This window comes from Falco punctatus (genome assembly GCF_963210335.1).
Source record: "Falco punctatus genome assembly, chromosome: 13".
NCBI lineage: Eukaryota > Metazoa > Chordata > Aves > Falconiformes > Falconidae > Falco > Falco punctatus.
Genome location: NC_137593.1, coordinates 23349004 through 23369260, shown reverse-complemented (window position 1 = coordinate 23369260; position 20257 = coordinate 23349004). Strand labels below are relative to the sequence as shown.

At 37.2% G+C, this 20257-nt stretch overlaps 1 protein-coding gene across 7 annotated transcripts in view; it reads right to left on the bottom strand.

The window, feature by feature from the left end:
* Positions 1–20257, bottom strand: part of PIK3CB (phosphatidylinositol-4,5-bisphosphate 3-kinase catalytic subunit beta) — a 101039-nt gene that overhangs the window by 7437 nt on the left and 73345 nt on the right. For all 7 annotated transcript variants that reach the window (XM_080409492.1, XM_080409497.1, XM_080409494.1 and 4 more), the window contains 8 exons: positions 19476–19529; positions 17780–17968; positions 12417–12538; positions 10438–10581; positions 9372–9471; positions 6788–6966; positions 6051–6160; positions 5651–5729 (listed from right to left, as the gene is read on the bottom strand). In XM_080409492.1, coding sequence (XP_080265618.1) covers positions 5651–5729; positions 6051–6160; positions 6788–6966; positions 9372–9471; positions 10438–10581; positions 12417–12538; positions 17780–17968; positions 19476–19529 — 977 coding nt within the window. The remainder of the gene's footprint in view (positions 1–5650; positions 5730–6050; positions 6161–6787; positions 6967–9371; positions 9472–10437; positions 10582–12416; positions 12539–17779; positions 17969–19475; positions 19530–20257) is intronic.

Sequence of the window (20257 nt, the reverse complement as noted above, 5' to 3'; positions counted from 1 at the left end):
TCTGGGCCCTTTCCATCTCATCCTGGTCTTTCTGACTTCAACATCTGTCAGCACGATATGCTCCCTGCTTTGTAATGCCAGTAAAGACCACAGACAGATCAAACCGGCAGTCCTGGGCAGGACAGGGAGTTTTCTTCTTTGCTCCATTTAATACTGTTCTTGATTTCGAGAGTTTAATTCTCCAAAGTAGTATCTTTCCAAATACAACACCAAGCTCTAGCAATTTATCAACATCTTCTCTGTAACTTCAGGCATTAATTAAAAATAATGGCATCCCTTAGACTTGTAACGAATACATTTTTCAGTGTGTTTGTGAACTCAGACTTCATTCATACACAGCTGCTTACTATCAAACTTCACACGTATTAAGGGAGGTGAAAATGAAAACTCACTATAAATAGGCAGTGAAATTAAATAGTTTGGGGAACTCCCCCCATCTGTTCAAAAAGTACCCATGTACTAAATACTTTTATGACAATTTACCACAGCAGAGGTCACTCAACACAGGTTAAACTCCTCTGACTTAGGATTTTCTGTTGCTCTGTTACTTCACTAATTTCTCCCTTAACACCATCTCGATGCTATAACATCAGTAAAGCAGCCAAAATTCTTTTTGATGCCGGGATCGCTCTCCTAAGAGGTGCAATGCTGCAGACCCCGCAGCATGCTTAGGAAGACAGATGTTATGCTTCTCTGCTGTGACATGTATTTGTAATATCTAAACAGTCCTCACTGAAATAACAGAAAGTTATTTAATCTACTATGAGTATGTCCATACACATGACTTCGGAGGTAGAATTTTTTAAAGCAAATTAACTTGAAGAGTGGGAATTTGAATCTCTGAAAGGCTTTTCGTTTCTCTGCAGATGCAACCTCAATATAAATACCATTTGACTTAAGTTTGTTCCACAATTGCCCATATTTGAAGAAACAACTAGAGATAAACTACAGAAAGAACTGAGGAAGTTTGCCTGCATATACTTAGTAATGTCTTAGGCCAACTATTTCCTGCTCAATTTTCAGATAGTAGTTTGTCTTAGAAATGAATAGGTATGGGGATTAATTAAAGAATATCCTTTTTTGGTTTTCTCATTTCTCTCTGGTACTTGAACAACTGATGTCTAAGGAACATGACTCTGAATGAGACTTCTCTAAATGACAGAGCTGTGTTCGTCTTGGGTGAGCATCTGCTGTCTAACGGCCGGGTCTGCACCGAGAAGCAGATGCAATTTACACCTGGAGTTCTACCCAGCCGAGCACTCCACAGTCCATCCAGCGATAGCCCAGGACGAAGGACCTACTGCAGTTCAAGGCTGTGTCCTCTCATCTACACATATTTACTTTTCTGATACAAATCCTGATCTTGTTCTGGTATTTAGTCAGAACGCACACATGGGAACCTAGGCAACAAAACACAGCATGTGTGATTTACCCAGGAGACAAATCAGTTGACAATTAAACGAACAAACCAACCAACCAAGCTTTCTCCTTCTTCAGCTTTGGAGATCTCAAAAGCAATATATATTTTGTGTTCCTCTCCAGAGCAGAGAAATGCCACTGGGAATATTGTGCTTGCTTTAGGCACGGACTGGGCTAAGATTTCATTTTAAATTACTACTAAATAACTAACTGCAGATTGCAGTGCAATTATAAGGAAACCGATCCCACCCCAAAATCCTCGATGGCAGCATACTGGTTGCCATTTGATCCGTGCTTCACAGAAGCTGTACGATTTGCTTGTGGCTAGGTATTATTGATCGAAGAGAGAGGCAAACAGCAACTGCTTCCGCTCTTACACCGGTGAAACAAGTGAGAAGCCTGAATAGAGTTATCAGACTTTCTGTCGTGGATAAAAGGAAGCAACAGCTTCAGGGAAACTAAAGCCTCCAAGGACGACACGGGGTGAGAAGAAAAGAATTCACTCATTGGTATGGACGTATGAAGTTGTATTTTTCAGGAAAGCACATCGATTTGACACTACCTTTTTGTCTGACACCATGCCTCTTACCCAAGCAGAAAGAAGCAAGCCAACAAGTCCCGACTCACACACGGCAACAGAACTCATTAACACTGCTGCTAATTCATAGATGTTGAAGTTATCTCTTCCCGAGAGGCAAGTAGACTGTAAACACAGAGATCACAAAGTTGTACCCTCTTAGCTGCATCCTCGTGCTCCAGGTGTGCAGAGTGGTGGTTCTGTCAAATTTTCCTTTCAATTAAGGCCATTTCAAGCCTTCTCTTGGCAATCTCTCTTGGTTCACCTCTCTTTGTCAGATATGGAATTATAAACCTGCCTCAATCCCAGCATTTTATTTCATAATCATAACTATGAAAGGATGAATGGAAGGAAAATGCTGCCACTTAAGTAGATAAATGGAAGAGGCCAATTATAGAACTTCAAGTCTCACCAGGAACTTCCCCTTTCTACTTTTTTTTTTTCTTCTGAGAGTTTTAAGAGAAATCTTGGGCATGACAAGCTATTTTTTCGGTTTCCTTTGCTGAGTTTAAAAAAATGCCTTAGTCAAGAAAAGCGTATTTGATGTCTCCTTATCACTATTCCTGTTCGCTAGGCACAGTGTGTGGCCCAGGCTAGAACCACAACCTAAGCTTCTGGGAAGGCAGCAGCACAAGTATGCCTCATCTGGGATTCCACAGCTGCCAGAGGTTGTCCTTGCTCCTAAACGCTGGATCAGTCTCCTCGCAGTCTGTTTATAATGACATGAATTATCTGAAGTTTCTTCCAATCATCGTTCAACTTAACACCCACTCAGCCACCTCATCACAAACATACACTTCCAGAAACAATTTATTATTCACATTCCTAATTCCCTCATCCCATATTTCACTCAGAGGAATCTTTCCTTAAGCAACGTAAGTAGCAAATTTATACTTTTACTTATCTGTGCAGGCTGATACGAAGCTCCCGCTATTACATTCGAACCACAAAAAATTTGAAACTAGCTCAAAGAATCCAAATGAAATATTTCAAGTAATATTTAAATAAGTACTTTTAACCTTATAAACAACACTTAAAAATTAAACACAAAGGATTACAGCTCTTTCACAGGCATACAAGACTGAATTTATGGCTTCCTAATGGCTTATAATAATGTGACACCCAGTATCTTCTTTAGAACTATTCTCCTAAAAACAATTAGAATTTGAGAATTGTATCAGCTAAAACTGGCACATGATTTGGCTGGGAAAATTCCCTACATAGAACCAGAGGGTTGCACGGTAACACCGAACAATGCCCAATACTGTTGCTCTTTGGAATACTCTCCTATTCCTAGAAAGAAGTCATGTTTATCTCAGCTTTGCAACAGACTTTGGAAGATACTAAGGTATTTCTGGTCTGAAGAATGTTTTCTGACATCCAGATAGTGTCTTATCAAGAAAAAAAATGCAAAGTGGGACTTCAGAGTGTACGTTGATGTTCACAATGACCGTCAGTCTCGGTGTAACCAGTGGGCTGCTCACGGAAGGAAGGAAAAATGGCTACTACAAAGAATAGCTGAGTTCATTGCTACTTGCTGATTTAAAAGTGACTAGTTTACATAGGAAGAGATATCGCCCTAGAGACTTGACTGATAAACTAGTAACAAACGAAAATCCCACAACCCTCCTCATCATTATGAAACAAGTTTTCCACATGCTGGAAACTCCTGTGCTCATGGCATCTTGGAAAGGTTTTACTACTTCATTTTGAAAGAAGTGGCTTTGCAGAAGCAGCAGAGCAAATGAGAAGACTCTTTCTAAACACAGGACTTCTGTCTTAACAGAAAACAAATCAGGCATTTGACAACCTCACAAAACCTGCCTAAAGGAAGCAGAAATGGAAGTTTTAGCATGAAACACAAGTGAGTTCAACACCATAAACACGTCTTTAGTACTTCAGTACAAATGCACCAGAACATCATGCTTTTTCTCCACTGTCTTTATAATGGCTTGGTTAGAACTAGTTCATTGCAATGGCATTGAAAATTTCAAGGGAACTGCAACATATTTCCCCCCCCCCCGCTATAGTATTGATTCTAAATATAACGCCTTTCCTGTCAACCTCATCTTACTTGTCTTGCTGCTGACTATGCACCGTTTATCATGATTCAAAAATACAACTGAAACCGTGCAGTGTTATTGACATTAGTGGGTGGTAAGCATAAAACAGATGGCAGTACTTTTTCTTACATACATACTTCAATAATATAAGTCTTCCACCGCAGAATACTGACAAGGCTAAGATTTTCACATACAGATGAATTTCATTCAAAATTCCATACAGAATCCAGTGATAAGCCATTTGGCATCAGCTTTCAGGTAGAAGAGCCTGTAATTGTCCACCCTTCCAGACTGTAACATCCTAACTCAAGAGGCAAGAATATTATGGGAGTCAGACTCAAAAGCCTCGCTAAAGTCAAGGTAAGGACATTCACTACTCTTCCCTTCCCTCAAAGAGGGCCATTGGATTAGTCAGGCATGGTTCACCCTTGGTAAATCCATCGCGACTGTTCTCAATCACCATCATTTTCTTTGCACAACAGCTCTCCTAGAAGAGAAGCACAAGTAACTAACTTCTCTCCCAAGACCCTCATCTTCATGAGGCTTGTCATTTAATTAATACAAGACAGATATTCTTCTGTTAAATTTTGTAGGAAATAGATCACAAGTGTAAAATTTATTTGGAGAGTAATACGTTAATTTGTGGCTATGGCAGCACGAACCATGCATGCCCTTAATAAGTAAGATCAAGAGAAATAAGAAAATGTTAACAAGAAGAACCTGTGTTTGTGCATTCCACAAATCTGATTATTCTCAACCATAAAATGAAATTCTGTTATAAAGAACCTCAAGCCCTCTATTCCCCAACCCCCAAATTACCAGTACTAATTTCTACAGAAGTTTTGCCTATTAGTTCTACCTATTAGAGAGTCTTGATGGTGCATTCCAGGTGCAATCCTCAGCAGCTAATACCTGACCAGCAGATACATGTTCTGTGTTTATACCTCACTTGCACATGTGTATCTTAGACCTTAAGAGTTGTAATTCCCATAATCATTAAAGTCCCATTTTTGCACATGCCTGGAAAATTAGTGACCATTAATAGGTAAGTTGGTTACATGAGGAATTTATGAAACGCCTCCGTTTGGGAAGGTCACAGACACAAACATAAAAAGGCACAAAACCTGCCTGCTGGAGCCTTAACTCAAGAACTGGTTCCCGACCTCATACAATGCTTTTTATCTAGATGCTTTCCAAAGGATGAAAACAGTAAACTATGTAAGAGAAGAGTGGAATTTATAATCAGTATGCCGAGTTAAACAACAAGAGACAGGGGGCACCAGGAAAAAGATGCTGCTTGATAATAAAAAAAAAAAATCTCAAAGTTTCACCTCTTCCATTATTTCTTTTTAAGGCTAAGTTCTTTTGGACTGTGGGCCATCTAAGGAATGAAGTGCAAACAGAAGCCATCTAATTAGTTAAAGCAACTGCCTTCTCCAGCCTGTTCACCTTGGCTGTGACAACTGAAACTTCTGGGCTTCGATATAGATGTTTAGAAAGGGGACAGCAGGGTAGGTATTTAAAAAACAGGAAAGCTTTACTGCTAAAAGTGGACTCTCCACCCAAATAAAGTAGCCCTCAAGATCCTTACCGGAGATCCAGACCAGCTTCTTTCCAAAGTATGTCCATCAAACGCAAAATCTGGAGCGTCAACATGTCTTGTCGCAGATCTGTAATGAAAGGTTGAAATGGCTACTTCAATTTCTCAGTGTATTGTAGACAAACTTTATAATGTTTAAAAGGCCTTCAGGAAAAGGTATCTAAAAATATTTGTCAAGCCTAAAGATTAAAGTGGAATTAACCATAATTGCATCCTCATGGCTGATAATGTCTATAATTTGAAACCTAGTTAGAAGATGATGCTCAATTTGTTTACCGATGTTAGAGTAAACCACATTTGTATTGTGGCAATACAGAGCAACATAGCTTAAGTGCAAGTGTGGGAGTGAAGAAAGGAAAGGAAAAATTAAAAAATTTTTAGCATTGCTTACCATCACCATTTTTAAAGATGATCCCTACAAGATCTCCTCCAAACATTTTATTGTTGTATACTATCCATAGGGGCTTCATTTTAGAATCCATGTATCTACACTTCTCAACGCTAGAAGAAAATACAAAAGTTTTAGTCAAATAAGAATAATCCAACTGGAAAGGTCTAAACATTGTTCAAAACACAACAGAACACATACACTTCAGTTTGGAAGGACTTAAAACTTCTGAAGTTATCTCTGCTTTCGTCCTGCTACTACGCTATGAGCACATACCAAGTTATGAACATACCTGTTACAGACACCGTGATTAGCACGCACATATGTAATACTTAATTTAAGCATCTGCATTTTCAGGGAAAAGTTTTCTTTATATACTTTCCCATCATCTAAGTGCTGTTAAAGGTTCTAATGGCTTTTGTGCTTATAGTTACAAACAGAAGCCAGGAATGCAGTCTAACTCACTTTTAGGCTTACAATTGAACATATTAAGCTATGGTAATGCATTGGCTAAGAGAGTATTAAGTTTCATGGCAAATCACAAGAACCTTCTGACTTAACTGATACCTTAACCTTAGGAAGATTCCCAACAGACCTTCTCTCACTATAGGAAAAGTTCCCTCTGACAGCATACCTGCTGAACAATACAGCCAAAGGAAGTCAAAGCAAGTATGCATTTCTGCTTTACTGTTTCTGTGCAAAAGCTACAGCGACATTCTATTCACTCATTCTCAACTTACTGTAGTTCTGAAAGTATAACAGAAGGATTCAGAGGCGACTGGAGGTCAGAAAGTGCTTCTCTGTAAGCATTTTGTTTCAAACACGTATGCATTGCATCTTTTCCTTTTGCTTTGCTTTGCTTCATGGCATTCAGCTTAATTAAGCTATTTAAAGTCTTCATTTTATTAAGGGCTTCCACCTGAAAGAGATATTTTATCTTTAGAAGTTATTGCTCTGATTTTATACATAATGCAAAATCCCATTTCAAAACACAACAAAGTAACAAATAATTCTACAACTTTCTAGAAATGGAAAATGCCAATTAAGATGGCATTCCTGAAAAAATATGAGAATAGCCTTTTTTTAATTTGCTCATGTCCCAGAAATCCCATTGTCATAAGTAACAAAGCCATTGATGGGATGAAAGCTCCTAAGCGTCGAATCACTTTTTAAAGCATGACTTAACATCTCCAAAAATTAATGAGGCATTTTAACGTACGATGGGTTTACATAAATTCCTTCCTTAAAACACAACTTTTGTCTGCTAATTCAACAAAGCACCTAACATAGGTGCCTCTATCTATACAGAAGTCAACAGAAGTAGAGTGCTTCATACTGCTAACAAAACCAAACATTATTTGAGACGAGCTATGGATGCAGATACTTCCATTGCACATGTTCACTTAATTGCATACAATATGAAATGGCCACGTGACTACTTGCAGAGAATTTTCATATACTTAACTAGACATCGTCAACTCCTACAGAGCAGAGTTTGCTCATTAAAATCCTGCTGAAGTTAGGGGTGAGGTAAATGCTCTAATCAATGAAGAGGTTCCATATCATATCTCATCTAAGCAATAGTTACCTTAAAAATGTGTAAAAAGTCAAGGCAATTATTTGCAATCAATACAGGTGGGTTTAACCCTTTTTCTCTCCCTTTTCCGGTTTTGGAAAGTTTTCTATTGGCACACTTTCTAAGAAAACAAGTAAACTAGTGATGTGAATGAATGTACGTAACACCTTCAGTAACAAACCTAGATAGCACATACAACAAATACAAATTTCTACATCTACATCTAAGCAACTTGTTAGCCAGGTATAAAATAGTTGTTATAACAATCACCTGTATTTGCACTAGCCACCGTTACTACACTCAGTAACACACATATTCTCTAGCAAACAGCATCAATTTAATAATTACAAAAGTTGATTTCTATAGAAGGAAGCTTCAGTCTAACTTACAAGGTGCTGAGTCAAAACTTAGCACTTCTGCAGACAGACAGAACCCCGTCAGGCAGGATGCTGGGGAAATTGTATGCAGTTTGATTATAAAACCGAGGCAATGGAGACCTGCCAGGTCAGCCATCTGTCAAAACCAAAAGCGCTCTGCTTTTCCACTATTCTAGGAGCTGTACAAACATAACTGACAAGGGAACAAAATGGAACCTGTGTTGTACAAACAGGAACTTTTTGAAGTATTTCTACTATGAATTTCTTCCGTGTTTGCACAGTTGGGAATTTTTTTGCCCCTTCTTTGATTGTACTGACATTTGTTTCCTGTGAAGTGCGCAAAAACTTTACTGACCTTAGGTCTATTGCTTAAAGCATTTCATCACCTAATCTTTTTATGATTTTGACAATACTAACAAGCACACATGTGTAAGAGATGGTTTTTTTCAATGTCCTGTGAACTGCAGGAATAGAGCACAACAGTACATTCCTGTTCCATGTGCCTCTCAAAGCGTAGTTTCAATGTAGACCGTATCAAAACTGTTAGAAATAACACTCATCAAACAGACACCTACCGAGTTAGTCTGTAGCCTGATACAGCAAATACATTCATTCCAGAGATCATTTTTCAGAGATTTCTATGGTCATAATCTGAATTAACTTGCTAAAACTGCATTAGAGTCTTCAAACATGTTTTGTGAGTGTCTGTTGAAGATCTGCTTATAGATTTAGTGTATTTAAAAGTAAACCTCTCACACTTACTAGGGTATGTAAAAGTAAACTTTTTTTTTTTTCCAAATGGCATACCTATATTAACACAAAAACGAGTGTTTGGTTTACTTCAACACCTCTGTTTCCAGGGAGTACTACATTATACTACAACTTCAGGGGGTTTTGCATCACCTTTTACCAAAAGCCAAAGCTGCAGAAAGTAGTCCTGGAGTCATCTAGATAAAGTTTAGATAGAAAGGTAATAGTTTGTATCAAACAAGCCACCCTTACTGGGGAAAAAAGGTCACAAGTTTTAAGTGCACAGAAACCCTTTTTCAGTTAATAATCCAGATACTGTACTGTTCCATTCAGAACGTATGTGTACTGCTGAAAGTATCTCACACATCTCACAACTCCATGAAAAAACAGCTCCCTACCTCTGAGCCCTCAGCACGAGCTGCTTTCCGTGCCAGGGAGGACTGCTCCATCATCATTCCATTTAGCCCTTTTATTTCTCTGCCCCATCCTTCCTTCCGAACCCTGCTCCCCAACAGATGGACTTTGTCAAAGTAACCAACATGCCCCGTAGGAGCAATGGAATAAGTATCTGAGTTACAGGCTAGGACAGGTCAAGATTTAAAGAAAAAGGGAAGTCTATACCTGTTTAGCAAGCACTTTCATATGAGCAACACTTCCTCGGCAGTAAGCTTCAAGTATCAAACCGAACTGTACAGACACGGCAGGTATGTGAACCTCCGACCTATATGGAGAAAAGCTTCTCATCAGACCACAGCATTTACAGATTAGCATTCTCCAAGTCATTAAAATTAAACTTTAAAAAAAAACCAAAGCCAAACACCAAAAAACCCTCACACCCACAAAAAAACCCAAAGAACAAACTGAAAAACCCAAACACCAAAACACCTCATGGTCACGTAGATAAAACAAAAAGCCAGATTACTTCCTCAGAACAGTTCCAGAATGTTCTGTCACTTCTGAAGCAATGTTGAAAGGTAGCAATTTGTTATCTGTTTTCAAAAACTCCTCCTATACAAGAAAGTAGTATGCTAAGTCATAGAAGATGATATTGACAGTCAGGGCTGATGTTAAACCACGTGTTCTCAACCTTTGTAAGGGAAAAGCCAGTATTTGCCTGAGGGGGGAACACTTTGAAGCAAACCACTGAACCTTATATCAGAGCCAATTACCCTCCAAAACATTTTTTATATAACATACTTGCTCTTTTTATTTAGAAATATTAAAATAAACTGTGCTTTGAAGACACAGAATCAGCCTACAGCCCATTCTGCAAGGTTTCTGCAATTCATGGAACTGGTCATCAAAAGTAGCAACCACACACAGAATTGCTTTTATTTTGTGTTAGACTCTCAGCAATATACATTTTTCCCAACTGTGAGGTATAAACACTGTACTTTTACTGCACACACAGCCAAAACAAACACTAAGGTTATGTTCAAACCTAACTTATCAGATTGATGAAAGTATTCCAACCTGACTTCAGCTCTAACAGTAGATTAAAACCCATTGTAATATATCCTTTGATTATAGGCTTGCTCTGATGTATAAATGCCAAAAGTTGAAGAAACAGAGAGGACTTGTAGGGGACTACAATGATGGCTCATTTAGAAGAACCCTCAAGAAATCATATTTGAAAGTCCAATCAGGCTCAATCGTTTCAAAAAGACATAAGGAAAAAACCTCCTACCTTAGATGCCAAAACAACATCTGTCCTATTCTCCTGTTAGCAAGCGCTCTCTCTAAAAGAAATCTGGAGAGTGCACAATCGAGAAAAGGTTCGTATTTCAGGACTTGCACAAGTTGAAGAAGATACTGAGAGAGCTCTTCATCACTAGAATGAGGTCATAAAAGCAGTCAGCAACAGAGTAACTAGATCATGATATTCCAGAAATTCAGATGCAGGACAAATCCAACAATGACAGATTTGTTTCAACAGCAAGAGTGTCCCCCAATTTTTCAGTCACACAGAGGAGGACAATAATACACAATTTAGTGCAATTGCCAGGTTGATCAATTCATAAGTTACACCTCTAACAGAACTTAAGGCCCTCAAACCTGTGAATAAAAACCTGCTGTTCTGTCACAGGCTTTTACAAGATCAAGATCTCAGTCTGAGTGAAGTATCTGGGAGATTAATTATTTTCAATTATTTCCAAGTGGATATTGGCTCCCTCTGACCACTCAGCCTCTGACTGATGTGCTGGATCTTTGGAACCACATAAAGAATGCCTGTAACCTGGCAGGCAGCTGGGTGGGTATGGACAAGAATAGTGATTAATTGCATATACCTATCAAAGTACTAATTGCATATACCTATCAAAGTCACTCAGCTTACAAAGGGGGAGAAGTTCCACCAAAAGCAATACAATTGACCTGTCTTTAAAAGTTACTACCTGTCGGTTAATAGGTGTTAATTTATTAAGAAACAGCTACAGAGTGATCCATTTAGCCAAAATGTTTTGATTGGGGTTTTGTGTTTGTTTTCTTTCTTTAAATCATACCAACAACATGAAGGTTTTGAGAAGATAAGGGAAAACACACCATCTCAAGAGAAACCAAACAGTGCCCAAATTACAACTACTTCAAAGTGCCAATTTAAGTATTTAGCCACAGTTCATAAACATACCTCTGAAAAGCCTCTATGCTAATTAACTACTTCAAGTAATATTCTGACATAGTAAAAAAACCTCCGAATAATCTTCTATAAAATCCTGTATTCGCCTCCCAACAAAACCCTCTCACGCTTGACAATTATGTTACTCTAGAACAAATGTGAATGTTCCCTGACTTTTTATTATCTTTTATACACATTTTAGTATCTTTTCTACTATGAAAGGCCTGCAGAATTCAAATTCTTTGTCTAAGATAGAAGGAAAAGAGTAGAAATTCTTCTGTCCATCACTTGAAGACTTCAGAGGTGCAACTACTGAACTCTTTTAATTCTTTCTCTCTTACTCTGGAAAACTTCAGTAACTAGGTAAAAACTTTCAATTATGCTGTGTTGTATTTATTTTCACCTATTTTTTTTTTTATTTCAGCTAACAGGATCACCTTTAAGTTACAGTTTTTACCAGCTGCCTTCATCAGACTTAAAAAAGGCTGAAAGCTGATTTCTGACATCCAGCCCAACACTGTTTTGCTTCAGAGCCAGAACTGAGAATTCTCAACATAATTCCAGATGCAGCAATTCAGTAATATTAGGATAGCCCAGCAGCTAAATAGCTTGTTTGCATTTGAAAGAAGTCAAAATATTCTTTTTTTTTTTTTACCCCAAAAGTCTAGCCTTGACCGTTTAAAAAAATTAATCATTAAACTATTCACCACAGAGAATTTCACATTCAAGGACAGGAAATATGCAATAATGCTGCAAATGATAATGTTATACAAATCCTGCCCTAGGTTACAGTGAAAAGCAAAATTATAGCCTATAAAGGAAGAACTGCAGATAACAAAGCCTACTGTGAAAAACTGGGCATTTATTGTATGCTACAGTTTACATTTCTGTTAAATAATACAGCCGATACCTGACATAGAACGTGAGGTAGCTGGACGGCAGTTTTTATAGTATTCAGCTATTGTTAAATTCTCCCTCTGTTATAACCATAAACAAACAGAACGCAGTTTTTCATCTCAAAAACCCATGCACGCTTAATATAATATACTCACCTCATTTGCTTTAAACAGCCCACTGCGTATTCTCTGACGTACTGGTCTGGATAATTGAAATCCAACAATTCCAACGCTTCCCTAGGCAGCAGCTTGGGCCATATCTGCAGGAGAGCCTGAAGCTGTTCCAAAAAGACAACTATTAAGTTACAGATAAAGTAACTAAAGAAAACAGATGGGTATAACTGCTCATGAAACTGTTCATACTAACAGAAGGAGGTTACAGGCTGCTTGGGGAGGGGGAAAGAGCAAAAAGTAATTCTGGAAAATGGGCCCACTCCCGATTAAGTTTCTTACCCTTTACAATGATCCAGATTGTTTTTTTAGCACCAGACTTCATTTACACTTAGTGTGAAAAATCTGTTTCTTCACATACAGACACAGTGCACAGGAAACAATTAGCTAGCCCCATAAATGTATGGTTTAGAAAGGGTTCCAATAAAATTGAGACGTTGTTTTCTAAGTGCTCTCATAAATACATAAACACTTTGGTAATGATAAAAGTTTTCCATTAAAAAACATTGTTGAAAGAGATCTTTACCAAAAGTATTTATCCAGCTCAACTGAGGGAGCCTTTTCTCACACGCACTGTGAATAGTAATGAGCTTAAATTGCAAAAAGAATTATTCAGGTTAGATATATTAAAAAAAAAAAAAAAAAACAACCCAATACTGAAGGTAGTGATGTGCTGGAAAAAAAATTAGAGAAAACACTAGTGTATTATTTAGGACTACCAAGGAAGAACAACATCTAAAGGTCTCACAATATAAGCTAGTTTTACTGCATTTTAATGAAGCTACCCACTGAGAGTATATTTTTTATAATATGTATATAGTTGTACAACTAAAACAGTACACTATTATTCAAAATAAACCAACTTGAATGCATAAATGCAGTGTATCGACAACACAAAAATTTTTCCTCTCTACAGGAACAAGTCACAAGTCATGATAAAAATACCCTTTCCCACAAATTAGATAATACAGGTATTTCGTATTTAAATAACAACTTAGAAAATTTGAATGATTAGGAAGACCTTATTGTCCTCCTGATTTCGTAATCGTTTTACACCGATGGTGAAAAATCTGTATTTCTACCATATGTCATAGTTCAACTAATGCATCCAGCTCAAGTATGACAAACACATCTGAGTTCACAGTCTCAGCCTGCATTTAACAGGCATGGTCATAACACTACTTAAACAACTAGGGGGTCATATTCTGAACTAGTTCATCTGTGCAGTTTTGTGAAATTCAGAAAGCAAGAAACGGGCACAGATCAATCGCAATGCAACGCCAGTGGCCATGCTGCAATTCCAGAAGCCGGAGAATCAATTAAATGGTTTTCACGGGCAAATACTGGTATGGCATATACAAGATTCATAATGATATGAAGTAAAATTAAATATTTTTTTAAATGTAGATGTCATAATCCCACAAAAAATACACAGGCAAAAATCTATCCAATCCATAGCCCAGTAAGGGTCAATGACACCCATCCTTACGTCAAGAAGAACTACAGCCATCCACATTTACGTATCATGAATGCTTAAACACATAATCATGAAATTCTGAAAGAAATACTAACACTAAGCAGATACTTAATACCATAAAACAGATGTTGAAAATGCAAGCGGCCACGATGCTTGTCAGGCACAGTAAGAAACTTCAAAACAAATGTATCAGAACTTCTAGACAACCTACTTCAAATCAGGTGCAGAAAACAACAAAAATATAGAAACTTTTTGTTACTAATGAACTATCAAAATGTACGTAGAGCCTGAAATACAGTCTGAAAAGGCGAGTCAAAGCGGCCTTACATACCTCACATATCAGGCAATGAATCTGCACATTAACTGTGAAGTTTGTATTTGAAGATACAGACCTCCTCACTTTAACTGCTGAAATTATTTCAGAGGTTATTACAACGAGAAAATGTTAAGTGGTATGAGCTTAGAGAAAGCAAGATCTAAATGACCAATGAAAACAGCCAAGAAAGTTTCCCCAAGTGCCTACAGTCCAGCCAGCTGCGCACCCCCGGCGCACTGCATGCTTCTCAAAGTGAGGAGGAGAGGGTCTCAGAGATACTTGTTGCATTTGGACCAAAGAAACATGCATCATGAAATGCCCTCATCTGCTTCGGCAACAGAAAGGTCACTCCAAGTGACCAAGAAGAACTTCCAAGTACCTGTCTTTTGTGATGAAATTTTACATTTCAAAGAGGCGTTTCCAGTTCTTAAAATTTATCTGCAATATCAAACATTATAAAATGCCACACACGTGAAATATTGCGTATTTCTCTCACATGGTTTGCAGCTCCTGAGAAGCAGTGAGAAAAGAAACTGCAATCTCAACAACCATCTACAAGTTTATCAGAGAAAACTCAAGTTTGGTCTCAGTGTATCAATATTTTTCCATTAAAGAAATAACTATAATTAACAAAACAAGTTTACTATAAGAAACAATGCAATTCAGCACAGAACACTATTTTCCCCTCCTTTGTTACTTCAAATATTTAGATTAGCTGTCCTTTCTCTAGTTCTCATTAGTGGCGGTATCACTTCACTTGAAAGTGGGTGGATTTTTATTTTTTTTTTTTAAATAATGGCTAAGTTCTGCTTTGAGAATAAATACTTGTTGTGATTCCTGCTAACAAGTTCTGCCCCCCTACTATTCTGCTGAGCGCGCAGGTTATGGCAGCAGTAAAGGCAAACACCTCAGAATCCCTTCAGTGCAAATTTCTACTAATATATTGCAATGAGAGCCTGGAAAAAATCTATATGGTAAATAATACAAGAAAGCTGCTTTAATCCATTGTACACTACTCTACAGACCACTGAACTAATAGATTAAAGATGGTCTAATACCCCATTTCCAAAAAAAACCTTACTACTTTGGAGCTGCATTAATAGAAACAGGAATACAGTTATTTACTTCATTTTTCTTATAAATAGCTGGGTGTTTGGTTGTTTTGGGGGTGTTTTTGGTTTAGGGTTTTTTTGTTTGTTTGGTTGGGTTTTTAAAAACATTTGCCTTAAGTGTCAAGACTTACCAAAACACAGCTAACAACAGGCCTTAAAAAAATGTCTGGCACACAGCATGCATGTTGTACCAGCACAAATATTGCACCATACAGCTAGCACTATATATATTTAATTTTAATGAGAAGTAAATTATTAGCCCTGCTAATTTTGGGATTCATAAAGTTGATGATGCTGTCTTGCCTTATCTGCAAAGGTAAGTCATTGGAAATACTTACATGTGTATGTACTACAGAAATATTTGGCATGGCTATGAATAAGATCTCGTTTTTCAAATAGACTATTCTTGCTGCCAAAAACAGTATTAAAATATAAACCACGTTATTTTCTATACATAAGCAAACATAAATACTACATTCCTTCCAAAAAGTACACAGTAACAAGCAAGATGACTGTATTTTCAACCATCTGTCCAAATATTATGCTTTATACATATTTTTTACTATTTCCAAATTTAAAGGATTTTGAGCTGTCAGCTAATATCCATACTCCACACACCTTCCCAAAACTCTGCTACCAAAGGCCATATTTCACAGCCCCTAGCAAGCAATCAGAATGCCTTTACCTTCACATATTTTAATAAGTAAACAAATACCTGCTTATATTTCTACAGTTTGGATTTCCAGATAACTTTTTAAAATTAAATTCAGAAGCACACAATGGAAATACTAAGGAACAAGGATTCTTGCATGTGAAAGAATACAAGTGAGCAAGGAATGTGTGGGTGCTACATTTTGTTATGTAGCATTCATGCCATGGAGAATGAGCTAGGATGAGCATTTATTTTTACAAGTTCACAGAACATATACATCTAGCTGGTAGGAAGGATATAATAGAAAATAACCTGTGCTGGAGACAAACTAAGATTCTGACTAACTGGATAATCACACACACGCAAAAAAAAAATCACACGATGACTAGATGGAAGTTGAGTTTTCATGGAGTGGTTTCCTTTTCTTCCAAGAACACCTAGCCTGTAACAGGCAAAGGTCAGAATACTAAGCCAGAATAGAAATTTATACTATCCATCATAATCCTTCACAGCAAATGCTTTTTAGCTCAAAGCTTTTTAAAAATTAAATGAAAAAAAAAAAAATCGCTCTCAATTTAAAAAATGAGTGTCATGGAAAGACATAAATCTTATCTCAGTGTAACAGTCTGCAAGAAGTTGAGTGTCATTTAAATATGCAATTCTGTCAGGATAAGCAGATGAACACAGTAATGTCTGGGTTCAGCCCTCAGAGTACTGTGTGCTTGTTAACACTGGCTGGACTTCATAGTTTTGCCCATCTGCTCGGTACACAATCAGACTAAAAAGTTTCAATACTAATCTGTCATTTTGTTACCTGTAAGTGAGCCTACGGAGCACCAATGGTCTCACTATAAACTCATATAACTTTTCCTATATCAAAGTTGCACCTATTGCCAAAAAGCATCACAACAGTTGGATTCTATTTGGGTAAGTACAGAAAAAGGGAGCTACACCAACTACTTTACTGTATAATGAAATAACCTTGCATAACAATACAGCAAACAAATGATACAATTTTAATGAAAATGTAATCTTGTATCACAGCACCAGTCTTCAAGTACTTAACTACTTACAGTTACTTTAAAAAGATACTATTTGCTCAGTCAACATGATGAGAATAAAGTATCTTGTAGCACTAGTGGGTATCATAGCTCTTTGAAAAATGGTTTGACTCAACGAGGTTTAAATACCCAGCCTGAGATGTGGGGGGTTTTTTACAGTATTTGAACAGTTTAACATTTTTTGTAAGAAGCTTTATTTCAGATCTTGATTTACAAACTTAAACTTTTATTATTTTTTTTAAAGATAACCTTATAGAAGAAGTCCTTACTGTGAGGGTGGTCAAACACTGGAACCTGTTGTCCAGAGAGATCGTGGAGTCTCCATCAATGGAGATACTCAAAACTCAGCGGGACAGTCCTGCTCTAGCTGACTGTGCTTGAACACAGGCGTTGGACTAGATCTCAGGAACACCGTTCCAACACAAATGACTGTGAAATTCCTTGCATTTAGAAGTTGAGCACAACATTTTAAAGTTAACCTGCATAAGTAATTGTTGTGATTTTCTCATCATTCAGAGAACTCTGATAGGTATTTTGGGTTCTGTTTTTGTTTTGCAGGTTTTTTAAGATAGCAAGTTCTTGCTTATATGTCCAGGCCACAGAAGGTATACAATGAACTTTGGTTTATACAATAGTACCATTTCAGAATGTCTATACTTGGGAAAGAAACCCTGTTTACTCGTGGTTCAGCTCCAGTGTTTTTCCCCACCATCACTGCGTTTTCCCTTACCTGAGCAACATCTTCAAGTTTGTTCCATTTTAAAGACAGCAGCAGTTTTGGCAATGATTGTGGGAAATTTTCACGGCAGTCATAGCGCAAAGTCCAAATAAGATCCATTTCATTTTCACAGAGTTGAGACAAAGGATCTCTTTCCATTATTTCTTTTAGCACAGCATGAAACTTCTTACCACCTCGACCCTAGAAAATAAGAAACATATACTGTTTTGATATATTCAGTAGTAAGGTTCTTGCATTTTAGCTCAAATACTAGAAATTCTACAGCAGGAAGAATACCATCTAAAACTCATGAAACACAGGGGGAATGACTACCATGCCTTTCTTTCAGATTTCTTACGCCGTAAGAACTGCAACTAACAGATTCAAAACTGAGTGTATAGAATTTTCTGAAAAAGTAACTAAACTTCAGAGTTAATGACACTAGATGGCAACATTCTATTTTCCAACTACCATGGAGAACTTTCATTTATGATGCATATACTTTCTCTTTTTGTTTTTCAGGTGATCAGATTTAATAGTTATACATACAAATACTTTTTTTAATTATTAAAAGCCAAAAAGTACTTTTCCAACAATAACCAAAGGGAAGTACGTTTGCCAAGTATACAAACACCTATTTTTTTGTCTACTAATCCAGACTTGTCTTTTCCAGACACTTTGCTCCATTGTATACCTCTGAAACATTAACACTAGCACTGATTCTGTAAATCAGTTTGCATGAATAAGCCTTCCGTTCCCAGCCACACCCCTATGCAAACTGCAAGGGCAGAAATTAAAGCAACGATACCGGCAACAATAGCATTCCATAAATTAAAGGGAGGCAAAAGAAACTGCTGCTTTTGGGTAAGGAGGCAGTAGTTGCAGGGAATAATTAGTTATAACAACTATGCACATGCTCTGTTTCTGTACCAAAATAAGCGAACAGTCTGGACAATAAGGTGATTCTTGTATTTGAAAGTGTTAAGCTTTCAAATTCACAGTAGTGTCAAGTTGGCATGCTGCTATTTAACATTTCCTATTATTTGCACCCAAAGTAGCAGTGAGTTTCTACTTTTCCTGAGCACTTTAGGCACTTGGTTTTGTAACTGACACATTTTTCAATTAGCAATTTCAATTATTCTCAAATGCAGTTATTACTGTTGATCCCAATGGGCTTTCACCATCTTAAATTGCGATCTTCTGTATTTTTGTACATAATACAAAGAAAACACCTTCAGATTTTGGTGATTTTTTCAAAACTTGTCCTATCTATTTAGAACTATCCCTCTCCTCAATAAGAGCATATAATCATTGTATTTAAGAAACAACATCTTACAGATCAATGACCATTTTTGAGAGCGCTTATTTGGAAATATCTGACAAGCAAATGATCACATTTAATAAAACCGTGCAATTTTCCAGCAATATTTTATGGACCCTAGGAATGTTTTCCAGATCGAATATAAATCTTACCTGGCTTCCAAATCTGCAACTGTGCTTTTTAACAAAAAAAGCCATTAAGTCCAAAATAAACTGGAAAAGGAGGATATATACCTGATTTGTAAGGTGGGTCACTGATTAAAAAACAGAGTCAATAGAACTGTCATTATCGGAGCAGTGATTTATTTATTTATAGATTGATGTAGAAGATTTAATAAATATTCTCTGGGGTTTTTTTTTGTTCATATGGTGTTTAGCAGATGCTTACCGCCATTGCAGCATTGTCACTGTTCCTTGCAATCTCAGCTGCCTTTTCAAGTATCTGCAAAAAGATGTTTTTAAATACATAAGATTTAAAAACAAAGCTGACAGCTTTGAAAAAAACAAATACTGTATAAATGAACCAGATAAGGAAATTTTGCTATCTTCCAGGTAATTACAGCACTATTTATATATATACAGTACTGTATATACAGTGGTATAAGAACATGAACTTCTACACTGTGTCCCTTTTCTAACCTGCAGGACTGTGGATATCAAGAACAGGAGCACTCATGATTACCTCAGTTTTCTTCTTTTTCACCACTCCTGGGCTAGGGCTAAATGGTCTTCCCTATAGCACAGTTTTCTGTTTCTGTTTTTATTTCCTCCAGATTTTTCAGTACAGCAAACCAATTCCTCAATAATAAATCATCCTTTGCTTTCTCATCTCTCCTTCTGCTGTTTCTCATGGCAGTGCTTCCAAAAGTCATACCTGTTACGCACAGATCCATACTTCCAGCTCTCTATTTCACTACAAATCCATAAACTTACTCCTTACACCATCCCCTTAGATTGCTGATATGAACTCAATTGGCGTTTCCATTTCCAGTCACTTCCCTAAATCTAGGATCTTCCCTTGTGTAACACCATGAACAATCAGCTTCCAACAAGAACTTCTAATGGTAACATGAATATTCCACCAACAAGCTCTCAGCAATTAATACATTGTAACCCTCAGCAACAAGGACTGCTACTTTTGTTAACAGCAAGGCAACATTTCCTTAGCTC